This window comes from Eublepharis macularius, chromosome 4, assembly GCF_028583425.1.
Source record: "Eublepharis macularius isolate TG4126 chromosome 4, MPM_Emac_v1.0, whole genome shotgun sequence".
In the NCBI taxonomy this organism is placed as follows: domain Eukaryota; kingdom Metazoa; phylum Chordata; class Lepidosauria; order Squamata; family Eublepharidae; genus Eublepharis; species Eublepharis macularius.
In genome coordinates, this window is record NC_072793.1 from 183,963,749 (window position 1) to 183,975,952 (window position 12,204).

Here is a 12,204-nt window from a genome sequence, read left to right on the forward strand (position 1 = left end):
GGCAATGCTGATGAAGGGCCATAGCTTTGGACGGGAGAGGGAGTCGCGGATGTCTTCCTGAGCACAAAATCTGATTTCTCTGAAGCAGCCAGAGGGGCTCCCTTCCTGGCACTGACCCTGCCTCCTTTCTCTCCTTTCCTGTAAGTCTCCATACGCTTCTCCCTTAAGAGTTCCTCCGCTCGAGTGTCTTTTGAATTCCTCTACTCCTCCATTTGCCTCAATACATTTTGATCCTTTCTTGGGGAAAGATCAGGTTGTTTTGGGGTTATTAGAGGCCCTTTGTGCTCGCCTTCCAACTATCCAGGTAAAAGATCCCAAAATAGTACGTTCTGCTCCCCCCCCCCCTCCCCGTTGGCAAGTGTGTCAGTTTTCCAGGCTAGCAGAGCTTAATTCCTCAAATTGGTTGTGGTTCTGGGTGAGCATCCCAAACCCAGGTTAGAGAGTCCACACAAGACTCAGGAAACATGGGAAAGGGAGAATATGGGGTTAACGGGGAAGCTATTAATTTGGGGGGGAATCCCCTCCCTTGCATTTACTCCTTCCGCTGCCCTGGGGTCCCCCTGCAGCCTCAGAGCCACTCTATGCAATCCCCAAGAACAGCAGGGGAATAAAGACCTGCGAGAGGCACGAATAGAAAAGGGTCCTGCTTGCCCTTTTGGGCTGGGGAAGGGGGTGAGGGGTGAAAGCGGCAGAGCAGCAGGAAGGGTGGGAGATTGGGGGGGGCATGGAGATTTGGGGGGGGGGGGCATGGTTTCCCATGATTATGAACCAGAGTTGCAAGATCTTTTCAGGGCCAGCTGTTTGAGGAACTGGACAGAAGAAAAGAGACCAGGCCCCATCCAGCATGCCTCGAAGATGTCAGTCTCTGACCTAATTTAGACAAGCAGAGACAATGTCCAAAAGTTTCACCCTGTAGGGCTACATTTCGGTCTGGGGGGAGGAGTTCTCTCATGATTGAAAGGAAAATGTTTAATTGCCACGCCCAGGGCTGCTGTCTCTCCTTGCCACCTTCAGTCCAGCAGTCCCATTCCAGCCCCTACTTCTGGCAGGGATTCTTCAGTGCCCAGAAATAGATTTAGCAGGCTTGTAAGGTAACGTGACCAGGAGGGGAGGGGATGGATAGGTGAGGAACATGGGGCCTTTCCCCAAACAAAAGGGGTGGCTCAGAGGTAAGATGATAGGGTAGAGACTCTGGAGCCTTCCTTGCACAAACTCAGTACGTTGATGGTTGGTGTGGATTTTCGTGCTACACCTCTGAAGATGCCAGCCACAGCTGCTGGCGAAACGTCAGGACCTACAATGCCAAGACCACGGCTATACAGCCCGGAAAATCCACAACAACCATCATTCTCTGGCTGTGAAAGCCTTCGACAATACATCAGGACGTTGAATTCTGTTGTGACACAAATCCAGATAGAGCCTCACTGAAGACGCAGGCGCAGAAGATGTTTGTGTAGCCTAAAGGGTTTTCAATCATCTGTTTTTCTCAGCTTTCCAGGCAGCCAAGAAACACTCTTGACGCCTTCCCAACACTCCTCCATCTGGTGAAAAGAGCTGCCATGAAGCCAGCTCAGGTAAGAGGGAAGAGGACACCTGTACCGGAGGGCAGGCGTTCCACTAGCAGGCTTTCTGTGGATATCGTTCTGGCTTTCTGCATCTGCTTCCTTCCTTCCTATATCAGTAATCCCAAAAATACCTGTTGTAGATCCTGCCGGTGAGTGTGTCTGTCAGAGGGACTGGAATGGATGTGGCTGTAGTGTAGAGCTTGTCTGTGGACAATGGATTCTTTGGGGCACTTTAGATGGTGGCTGGACGCCTGCGGATACATTTGGCGATCAGCCAGTTTCTTCTCGAAGATGTTTCTTGTGGTTGCCTTCTAAGTTGCTAACAAAGGAAGTGGTTAAGTACAAAGGGAGACACAGAGCCAAGCCACACGTGACAAATTAATGCCCACTCAGAGCAGTTTACAAAGTGTTATTATTACCCCACAACAATCACCCTGTGAGGTGGGTGGGGCTGAGAGAGCTCCAGAGAACTGTGACTCGCCCAAGGTCACCCAGCTGGCTTCGTGGAGGAGTGGGGAATCAAACCCAGCTCTCCAGATTAGAGTCCGGTGGTCTTAACCACGACACCAAACTGGCTACTATATTAATACATACATAGATAGTCGATCCTAGTATCTCTTTCCCCTTATATTCTTCTTCACCCACCCCTTCCCACCCCTCCTTTTCTTGTTCGACTTCCAACAGCATTGTAACCCCCCATCCATCATTAAACTTCCTCGTATCTTACTTCTTTATATCCCTAGTAACTTACTTAACTACTTTGCATAATCTTCTAAATTATCTATAGGTAAAGATATAATTAGTCCTTTCATTTCAATAAATGTCAAAAGACCATAACTCTCCCTTTAGGGCCCACTTTTTCTCCAAGTAATTTTTAAATTTCCCCCAGTCCATTATATATTCCTTAAGATCTTGTTCTCTCAATTTACGTGTCAACTTATCCATTTCAGCCATGTACAATAACTTTTGTATCCAGTCTTCTGCTTTGGGTATTTCTTCTTTCTTCCAATATTGTGCAAATAATATTCTTGCTGCAGTCACCATGTAGAAAATCAAGGCTCTGTCTTTACAATCATTCTTTTCTAGATTCAGACATAACAATACCATTTCCGGATTTTGATTAATTTTCTTCTGCAAAATTTCTGACGTTACTTCTACTATTGTCGACCAAAAGGCCTTAGCTTTGTCACATGTCTACCACATAGGATAGAAAGCACCTTCATGCCTTTTGCATTTCCAACACTTGTCTGACATTTGATTGTTATTAAACGCTAATTTCTTGGGGGTCAAATACCATTTATAGATCATTTTATAAACATTTTCTCTTATAGAAATACAGGTTGAAATTTTTAACGTATTCTTCCATAAATGTTCCCATGCCCCCATCGTTATTACTCTATTACAGTTTATTGCCCACTTAACCATTTGAACTAAAATGAGACCCCCTGGAACAGTTAGAAACCTGGCAGGTGAGCTTCAAAATACATGACAAGATTTACCCTTTTAACATTTACCTTTACAGATATAATTTGCATCTTTAGCTCTTTAAGGTTTCCTGGTTTGCTTGCCATGATTAAAGAAAAAGAAAACATTTTAATTCGTCAAAGCCACCCAGCTTCTGGGTGGATTCCAAATCCATGTTCCAGTCCAATGCTGTCTTTGGGGCATTTTGACATTATTCAGAGTAAATATTTTGCCCGGTTAAACCAACCCTATTCGTGTGACTTTTGGCAGCCAGGTAGGACTCGTGTCTCTGAGCCAAGGTGTCCTCTTGAAGAGCTGACTTTGCTTTGGGCGAAGCAAGGCCTATACATGTGAACAGCCTGCAGTTCAGGCCCAGGGAGCCTTAAACAAAGGTGGGAAGCAAAGCCCAAAACTTCCAAAAATGTCTACTTTAGAGTTAGGATTTAGCCATACATTGCTAACACCTCCTCCCTCCTCTTATTTTTAATTTTTTCCCTTTTCTTCTTCAGGGTTGCGTTTCCTTCGAAGAGGTGGCCGTGTATTTCTCCAAGGGGGAGTGGAGCCTGCTGAGCCCGGCCCAGAGAGCCCTGTACAAGGAAGTCATGCTGGAGAATTTTGGGAACGTGGCATCTCTGGGTGAGGGTCCTTTTCTCCCGGGCTGCCTCCTTCATGCTCCTTAAAGAGGAAGGAGGTGGGCTGGTTTGTGCTGTGTCCGATGTCTGATCGCTGCCCCCCTCCCTGAAGCTTCCTCTGATGCGTGGGGGGTTCTGCATTCTCCTTACCGAGAGGGAGCCCCTGCTTAGCAGTCTTTGGACCACCTGAAAGGGCATCTTTTTCTTTTTCTGATGAAAGGACTTGTGATTCCCAAACCGGACCTCGTATCCAGGTTGGAGGAAGAGGAGGAGCTGCTTATCGGGTTCTCTGATGAAGAAGAGGAATTTGCAGGTAGCTGCCTAGGTTTGTAGTGGGTCTTTGTGTTGCTTGTGGTTCTTTCCATGGGCTGGTATATTTCCAAGTTTTTATCTTCACAGTTGCTTCTCCTCAGAAACACTTAGATGGCTTGTGAAGGCTGAGAGGTGTGTGTAGATCATGAAAATCGGAATCTTCCTCCTTCTACCCTTTCTGATCCATTTTTAAAGCTGTTTCTTCAGACAGAGGCTCTCTGGCGAGTCCATTTCCCAGCCGTGTTCCTTAGATACAGCAAGACTACATGCCCCTGTTGAATTTTGTTCTTCTCAGGAGAATTATCCTTGAGAGTTTAGTGGAAACAGCCCTTGTTCATCCTTCTTGATTTCTTCATTCTAGCACTGCTAATTAAGCAAGCATGTCCAGATTGGCTAACAGGGTTATTCAGAGATGCAATGAGGCCAGAAAAGAGGGCCCGTTGCGGACCTTTGCAACTCAGCTCAGCGTGCGAGAGGGCTGTTGCTTCCCTGCCTTTGTGCCAACTTGATGAGAACCCTCTGGGGCAGACTGGAGTTCCTTTAGCTGGTGGGTAAGCATACTATGCCAAACAATAATTGTAGAGAAATAGGTAGCAAGTGTTTAAAGTGTTAGTTAGCCTCTAGCCAGAATGTTATTCTTTTATTTTCCTATGGCATGTGCTTATCGAATCATAGACTCTCAGGGCTGGGAGGTACAGCCAGGGTCATCTAGTCCAACCCTTTGCATAATACAGGAAATTACAACTACCTCCCACCCACACCCCCAGTGACCCCTGCTCCATGCCCAGAAGTTGGCAAAACAATGCCAGGATCTCTAGCTAAACTGGCCTGGGGAAAATTGCTTCCTGACCCCAGAGAGGCGATTGACATTTCCCTGAGTGAGTAATCAGGGGCCACGAAAACCAAGCACTGATGTAATCCTTCCTGCCCTCCCTTTCCTGATCTGTCCAGGATCTGAGACTCAGCATTGCTGTCAGGTGGCCATCTAGCCTCTGTTTAAAAACCTCTAAGGAGAGCCCACCCCCTCCCGAGGAAGCCTGTTCCACTGAAGGACCTCAATAACTGTCAGGACGATCTTCCTAATGTTTAGCCGAAAACACTTTTGATTTCATTTCATCCCGTTGGATCTGGTCCAACCTTCTGTGGCAACGGAAAACTGTTCTGTGCCATCCTCTATATGGCAGCCCTTCAAGTACTTGGTTATCATATCACTTCTCAGTTGTCTCCTCCCCAGGCTAAACATACCGAGCTCCTTCAACCTTTCCTCATAGGTCTTGATCTCCAGACCCCTCACCATCTCAGTTGTCCTCCTCTGAACATGTTTCATCTTGTTTATATCCTTCCTAAATTGTGGTGCCCCAACCTGAACACAATACTCTAGGTGAGGTGCAACCGGAGCAGAGTAGAGTGATACCATCCCTTTGTGTGATCTGGACACTCTGCTTCTGTTGCGACAGCCAGAATCGCATTTGCCTTCTTAGCTACCACATCACGCTGCTGACTCATGTTCAGTGTATGTGGTTCTTGTGGAGTATATGCTCGTTATAACTGGACTTGCTTAATAAAGCTAAAATATCTTTTACTTTTGGTGTCCATAATACCTGTTTCTAGGGGTCTTGGGTGGGTGTAGTTTCAGCACCTGAGAAGGGAAGCAAGAGCTCTCTAGGTCCAGATAACAAGGCAGGATGTTGGATGAAGAGAGACCAGCTTGGAGGTGATTACTTGAGGAAGTTGGCTTTAAGGGAAATGTAATTTGAAAAGCAGTGTACTCTAAAAAATTTTCCCTAACACTGGGAATGCTGGATGGTATTGAGTGCTGACAGATCTCTTCTTTGTGACAGTTAAATGGAAAACAGGATTTTCCTGACACCAAATAGTGATGCATAAAGACCTATGAGCTTTATTTATTAATTTATTAATAAAACCAGAGGCAGATGCCCTCATTAGAACATATGCGTACCACATAATCACAGCAGAGACTATTATAGGCCCTTAAATCTTAATAGTTTACAGAACAGAAGATCAGAGGTCAGCACACAGTTTATACACATTCTTTAGAGCTAATGCAAATATTTCTTTAGAATTTACAGCCTTCTCGGACAATACATGCTCAGTATAAATATGTTAAATGTCTGGAGTCATACTTCTTGCAAAGGAGCATAGAAGGTTCCTGAGAAACTGCTTTCCAAGGCTAATTCTTGACTGCATATCTGCCATGAATGCAATTGTATGTTCTGTGCTGAGCCATGAATGAAATACGTGTTCTGTATGACCCTTGGGGCCGGGTGGATGTTTCTTAGGGGTACTACACTAGCAGGTTATCTCACAAATACTTACTTTCACTTTCCCAGCCGAGTGTAGCAACTGTCCTTGAAGGCTGGCTGGAACTGGTTTGAAATGTATCAGTCTTGGGAACGAAAATGATTTCATTCTTTTGCTGTCTCGCCTAAACCCATCTTCGTGTCCCCCCCCCTTGGGCATCTTTACATCCAAATCCTAACAGTCCCTGTCCTGAGGACGGCAAGCTATCCTATAACTAACACTGCTCTTCCCATTCATATCACTTCTGCCAATACCTCTGTATGAGCACCTTGAACCTGATGGATCTCTAATAAAGTTATTTCAACCAAAACACCAGAGTGTTTGCTGTGGAGAACTTGGGGAACTACTTGCCAAGGACTGACAACTATATAAGTTATCATATAACCATTTAGTTCTAGGATCTCTTTTTTGTGTTTATGTTAATACCAGGTTTCTATTTCTTTCTGCAGATGGTGTGTGGAAGTCAGCAACTGAATATCCAGTGATGGAGAGAGAACACACGTATTCAGATGTGGAAGAGAACATTGAATATTGTGATACATTGAGTGCGGTGGAGGGAACAAACCCACTTAACGAGAAGGAAAATTGTGATGTCTTCCAAGGGGACAGTTTTCAAGAAATCCTACCCCTTCAGAAAATATCCAAAGGAGACAATAGAGAAGAGCACCCTGGAAGTGCAGAAGAACTTTCTGAAACAGCAGATACGACTATGCGTTGGAACACCCATAATACAAAGAGAGCATTTAAATGCCTAGAATGTGGAAAAACCTTTGGATGGAAACAAACTCTAACTTCCCATCAAAGAATTCACACAGGGGAGAACCCATATAAATGCCTGGATTGTGGAAAATGCTTCAGTCTGAGTGGACACCTAACTGTCCACCAAAGAATTCACACAGGGGAGAAACCATACAAATGCCTGCAGTGTGGAAAAAACTTCAGTGAGAGTGGAAAGCTTACTACCCACCGAAGAATTCACACAGGGGAGAAACCATACAAATGCCTGGAGTGTGGAAAAGGCTTCACTCAGAATGGAAACCTTACTGCCCACCGTAGAATTCACACAGGGGAGAAACCTTATAAATGCCTGGAGTGTGGAAAATGCTTCATTTGGAGTGGAGAACTTACTGTCCACCGAAGAATTCACACAGGGGAGAAGCCATATAAGTGTCTAGAATGTGGGAAAGGCTTTAAATGGAACAGTAATCTAGATTCTCATGTAAAAATCCACACAGGGGAGAAACCATACAAATGCCTGGAGTGTGGAAAAAGCTTCAGACGGAGTGAACACCTTACTGCCCACCGAAGAATTCATACAGGGGAGAAACCATACAAATGCCTGGAGTGTGGAAAAGGCTTCACTCACAATGGGAACCTTACTGCCCACCGAAGAATTCATACAGGGGAGAAACCATATAAATGCCTGGAGTGTGGAAAAAGCTTCAGTGACGGTGGAAGCCTTACTACCCACCGAAGAATTCATACAGGGGAGAAGCCATATACGTGTCTAAAATGTGGAAAGGGCTTTAAACGGAGATATGAACTAGCTTCCCATGAAAGAATCCACACAGGGGAGAAACCATATACATGCCTGCAGTGTGGGATAAGGTTCAGTCGCAGGCCAGCCCTTACTACCCATCTAAAAATAGTTCACAGATGAGAGAACCATACAAATGCCTGGATTGTGGGGAAAAGCTCAGTCAGAATGCAAAACTTACTCTCCGCAGGAGAGAAAAATATAAATGCCTGCAGTGTGGAAAAAGTTTCAAACACAGTACGGATCTTTCTTACCATCAAAGAATCCACACAGGGTTGAAACCATATCAGGGCCTGGAGTGTGGGAAAAGCTTCAGATACAGTGCAGCACTTTCTTCCCATCATAGAATCCATACAATGGAGAATCCATATAAATGCCTTGAGTGTGAAAAGAGCTACTCTTCGAACAGCGAACTTGCTAAACATCAGAGGAGTCACGCAGACGAGAAACCATATAAATGTCTGGTGTGTGGGAGAAGCTTCAGTCAAAGTCCAGCCCTTACTGCCCATCAAAAAATAGTTCACAAATCATCTCTGCTTTCAAATCCATGAAATCTTTTGGCATTTTATTCTCCAGCAAGTCGAATTAACTGCAAAGAGCATCACCCATCTTTTGAATCATATCTGGAGCTAGTGAATGATCCAGGGAGTATTTTCACCATGTACTTTGAGCCATCGTTTATTAATTTAGCCAATTAAAATCAAAATGTTAACATTCAGATTCATAGAAGAAAAAAATTGAAATGCTATTTCCTTTAAATCTAGTACTTGGCACTATTAGATCAAAGTATTATAATAAAAAAAAAATTCAAGTTGAAACCTGAGACTTTTTTGTTGGGAATGATGGATAGCCCATTGGAAAGAAGTTTTGGAGCTTTGTTCTTATATATGATCACAGCAGCAAGAGTATTGTACACACAAAAATGGAAACCCCCAACATTGCTCACAATGGTGGATAAAAGTTTTGGAGTTTGCGTCAATGGCAAAACTTACTTCATTTATTAGAGAAAAAACATCTACATTTTAGGCTGAATGGAGCCGTTTACAGACTTTTTACATGAAATTAATAGTAATGATTTGATGCTATCTGGATTTATGGATTAAGACTCATGAACAATAAAAAAGAGGGCTCTTATGCTTAACATAGAATAAGCAAGTTTTTGAAAGTATATATTTGTTGTGGAGAAAATTGGAACTCAGTTTGTAGTTTAGTTTTTGTCCCTTTCTTTTTCTTATCTTTCTAAACTGTACTTTTCTTTTATTATTAGCTGCTTGTCTTGCGTGTTATTTTGTGTTGACCTGTATTGTTAGTGTGATTCTTTTTAGATTGTTGTGTTTTTTATCATTTATGTTTATTAGTTATAGTTTAAACAAATAAAATTTGTTTTTAAAAGTTTTTTTCAGAAAACATTACAGAGCATGTTATTTTTTCTTTTTGCCTGGAGTGTGGAAAAAGTTTCAGACACAGTTCAGGTCTGTCTTACCATGAAAGAATTCACACAGGGGAGAAACCATATAAGTGCTGGAGTGTGGGAAAAGCTTCCTTTCAAACAGTGATCTTACTAACCACGATAGGATTCACATAGGGGAGAAACCATATAAATGCTTGCAGTATGTAAAAAGTTTCAGAAACAATTCGGGTCTTTCTTACCATCAATGAATTCACAGAGGGGAGAAACCATAGAAATACCTAGAGTGTGGAAAGAGCTTCTCTTCAAATAGCAACCTTACTAAACATCACCGGATTCATACAAGGTAGAAACCATAGAAATACCTAGAGTGTGGCAAGAGCTTCTCTTCACACAGGAGAAACCATATAAATGCATGCAGTGTAGAAAAAGCTTCAGACACACTTTTGGTCTTTTTTTGCATCATAGAATCCATATAGGGGAGAAACCATAAAAGTGCCTGGAGTGTAGAAAGAGCTTCTCTCTCTCTGAAAAGCAAGCTTGCTAAACACCACCATATTAACTTGGGGAGAAACCATATAAATACCTTGAGTGTGGAAAAAGTTTCGGTTGATGTTCAGCCCTTCTTTCCCATCAAAGAATTCACAAAGTGGAAAAAAAATATAAATGCCTGGAGTGTGACAAAGGCTTTAAAAAGAAGCATCAACTTGGTTGCTGTAACGAAATGGTTACCAGGGGTGAAATGAGTGCCAGTTGCTGTTAATCTGTCTTTAAAGAAAGGGGAGGAAACGTTCCCCCTGAGGCTTGATGGGCTGTGGGGCCAGGGAGAGGCCTGCAGGAGTCTTGGTGCGGGACACCCTTCTTCCTGGACTACAACTCCCAGCTGCCCCGGGCCAAGAAAGGGCGGGAAAAATAAGGGGTGGAGCCTGAATGGGGAGACTCAGCCGATCCTGAGGGGAAAAACGTCAGTTAGGCTCCTTCTTGGTTGAAGAAGGAGAGGCTCCTGCTGCTGGGTGAAACCCGGGTGCCTGGGCCCTAAGTGTGGAGGGCCTGGGAGGCAGCAGAAGGGAAATAAAAGGTGAACTTTCCCTCAGACCACCAGCCCCTTAAGGTAGAGTAGGGAACAGTGTGGTAGGGAAAGCAGACTGCGGTTCTCTTCAGTTTGATTTTCTGCCCTATGAGTTCTGAACGGGGGGGGTCTACCCCTGTATGTTGTGCCTTTACCTGCTTTGTATATAGTGTTCTGTATATAGTTAATAAATTATACTTTTTTGGAATATAAAGGACCTTGTGGTGCTCTGACTACGTAAGCTCCCCCACTTGGCACAATACAGAAAGGGAGGGAGCCCAGGAGAAACTGATCAGGCCAGACCTTGATGGGTTGCCAATTCTCCAGGGCCCACCCAAAGATTGGGAAATTCACTTCCCAGTAGGGAAATTCAGCCAGAGGGGTCTCACTGCCCCTCAGTCAGGCGGTGTACAAATCAGTGAGTGGTGGCAGCAATGAAGAAGGTGAGCCACGCTCACCAGGGATGGTGGGAGGCGGATAGCGGGGCTAGCAGGCCATTGACGGTGGCTCAGTTGCCCGGACTGAGAGCCAGCACCCGTTCTGCCACAGTTGCCATCAAAGAATCCACACATGGAGAAACCATATAATTTTCTGTTGTGTAGGAGAAGCTTCAGACAGTTCAGCTCTTGCTTATCAGCAAAAAACATAGCAAGCTGAATATATTACTCAGTTAATCAGTATGTGCTAGAACTTAGAATGGTTTAACAGAAGTTCATCTTGGGAATTATAGTGCCTGACCCCACAAGTTTTAGTTCCTGGGGCACTCAGAGCCCGCCAAAACTGTTACAGCCATTTCCTCTTCTGTTCATTTACACCTCGGTAGGGAAAGGAGCAGTCATTCTTTTTTGTCACCACATAACCCACCACATAATTTACCATAACCCACCATAACCCACTGAAGGTGGAATACTACACCCTGGAATATGACTGACCATAGGCTGTGTCCCTTTAAGAAGGCAACAGACCGGAAATTGTATTTACTTTTCTCATCATCCACACTACTTGAGACAGAATTTAAGGTGTAGTCTTCCACCTTCAGTGGGTTTTCGCTGCACCTCTAATGTCAAGGACAGATTGGTCCATTCCCGCTTTGATTACAGTTTGACAGCGGATGTGAGACCAGTGGGGTACTTTAGGTGTGGTAAGTGCAATATTTGTGAACTGGCATCTACCGGACTGACCTTCAGGGTCAGTTCCACCCAAAGGGAAATCACTCTGAGGCATTTTTCCACATGTTGCACCACAGGAGTTGTCTACATAATTGAATGCAGTTGCCCCCGTATTTATATAGGCAGTACTAGCCACTGCAGTCAAGATCCGTATTCAAGAACACATCTCTAGGATCAGGACTAGATCTCTTGAGGCACCTCTCACTCAGCACTTTATGGACCATCATGATAATGAGAGACAGTTCAGGTTTTCAATTGTAGAAATTTTGCAAGCGGATCGATCTGTGGACTTTAACAAAGAACTGTTGAGAAGGGAAGCGTACTGGGCATATGAATTAGAGTGTACGGGTTCAGGTGGCCTGAATACCAGTATAGATTATTCATGTCTCTTGTGAACTGTATATGTTGGATCCTGTCCTTGCAGGGAATGTTTCCCAATTAATACTCTATTTGTTAGAGGCATGAAACAGGCAGGGGCACACTGTACCTTTAAATGTATCCACGGGAAGTGGCTCCAGTTAGTTAAAAGGGTTCAGTGTGAAGGTGGGCGTCACCAGCCAGTGACCAAGCATTATTTGTGGTCATGATTCTGAGTGCTGGGACGCAGTGAGTACATGAGACTATTATGCCATACAATACTTATGTTTATGAATTTGGCAGATTTCTTACACAATACTACTTTGCAGAAATGACCTAATTTCCTGTGATAAAGAGGATTACAAAACA

The 12,204-nt window shown here is 44.1% G+C and overlaps 1 protein-coding gene across 2 annotated transcripts; it reads left to right on the forward strand.

Annotated features, from left to right (window-relative positions):
• On the forward strand, window positions 1-9,162 carry LOC129328173 (zinc finger protein 664-like). Of its 2 annotated transcripts, none has more exons than XM_054977028.1 (5): window positions 1-140; window positions 1,491-1,574; window positions 3,539-3,665; window positions 3,882-3,986; window positions 6,745-9,162. In XM_054977028.1, the coding sequence occupies exons 2-5, from the start codon at window positions 1,560-1,562 to the stop codon at window positions 7,953-7,955; spliced, it is 1,458 nt and encodes a 485-aa protein (XP_054833003.1). In that variant the 5' UTR covers window positions 1-140; window positions 1,491-1,559; the 3' UTR covers window positions 7,956-9,162. The 2 variants fall into 2 exon arrangements, with proteins under 2 accessions (XP_054833003.1, XP_054833004.1); XM_054977029.1 differs by having other exon boundaries at window positions 3,882-3,974.
• The last annotated feature ends 3,042 nt before the right edge of the window (window positions 9,163-12,204 follow it).

Excerpts from the sequence above, each read along its gene's own strand:
- LOC129328173 (XM_054977028.1), top strand. Across the intron at positions 3,666-3,881 it reads TGGGAACGTGGCATCTCTGG|GACTTGTGATTCCCAAACCG; the intron begins GTGAGGGTCCTT and ends TTCTGATGAAAG. Across the intron at positions 3,987-6,744 it reads ATTTGCAGGTAGCTGCCTAG|ATGGTGTGTGGAAGTCAGCA; the intron begins GTTTGTAGTGGG and ends TTCTTTCTGCAG.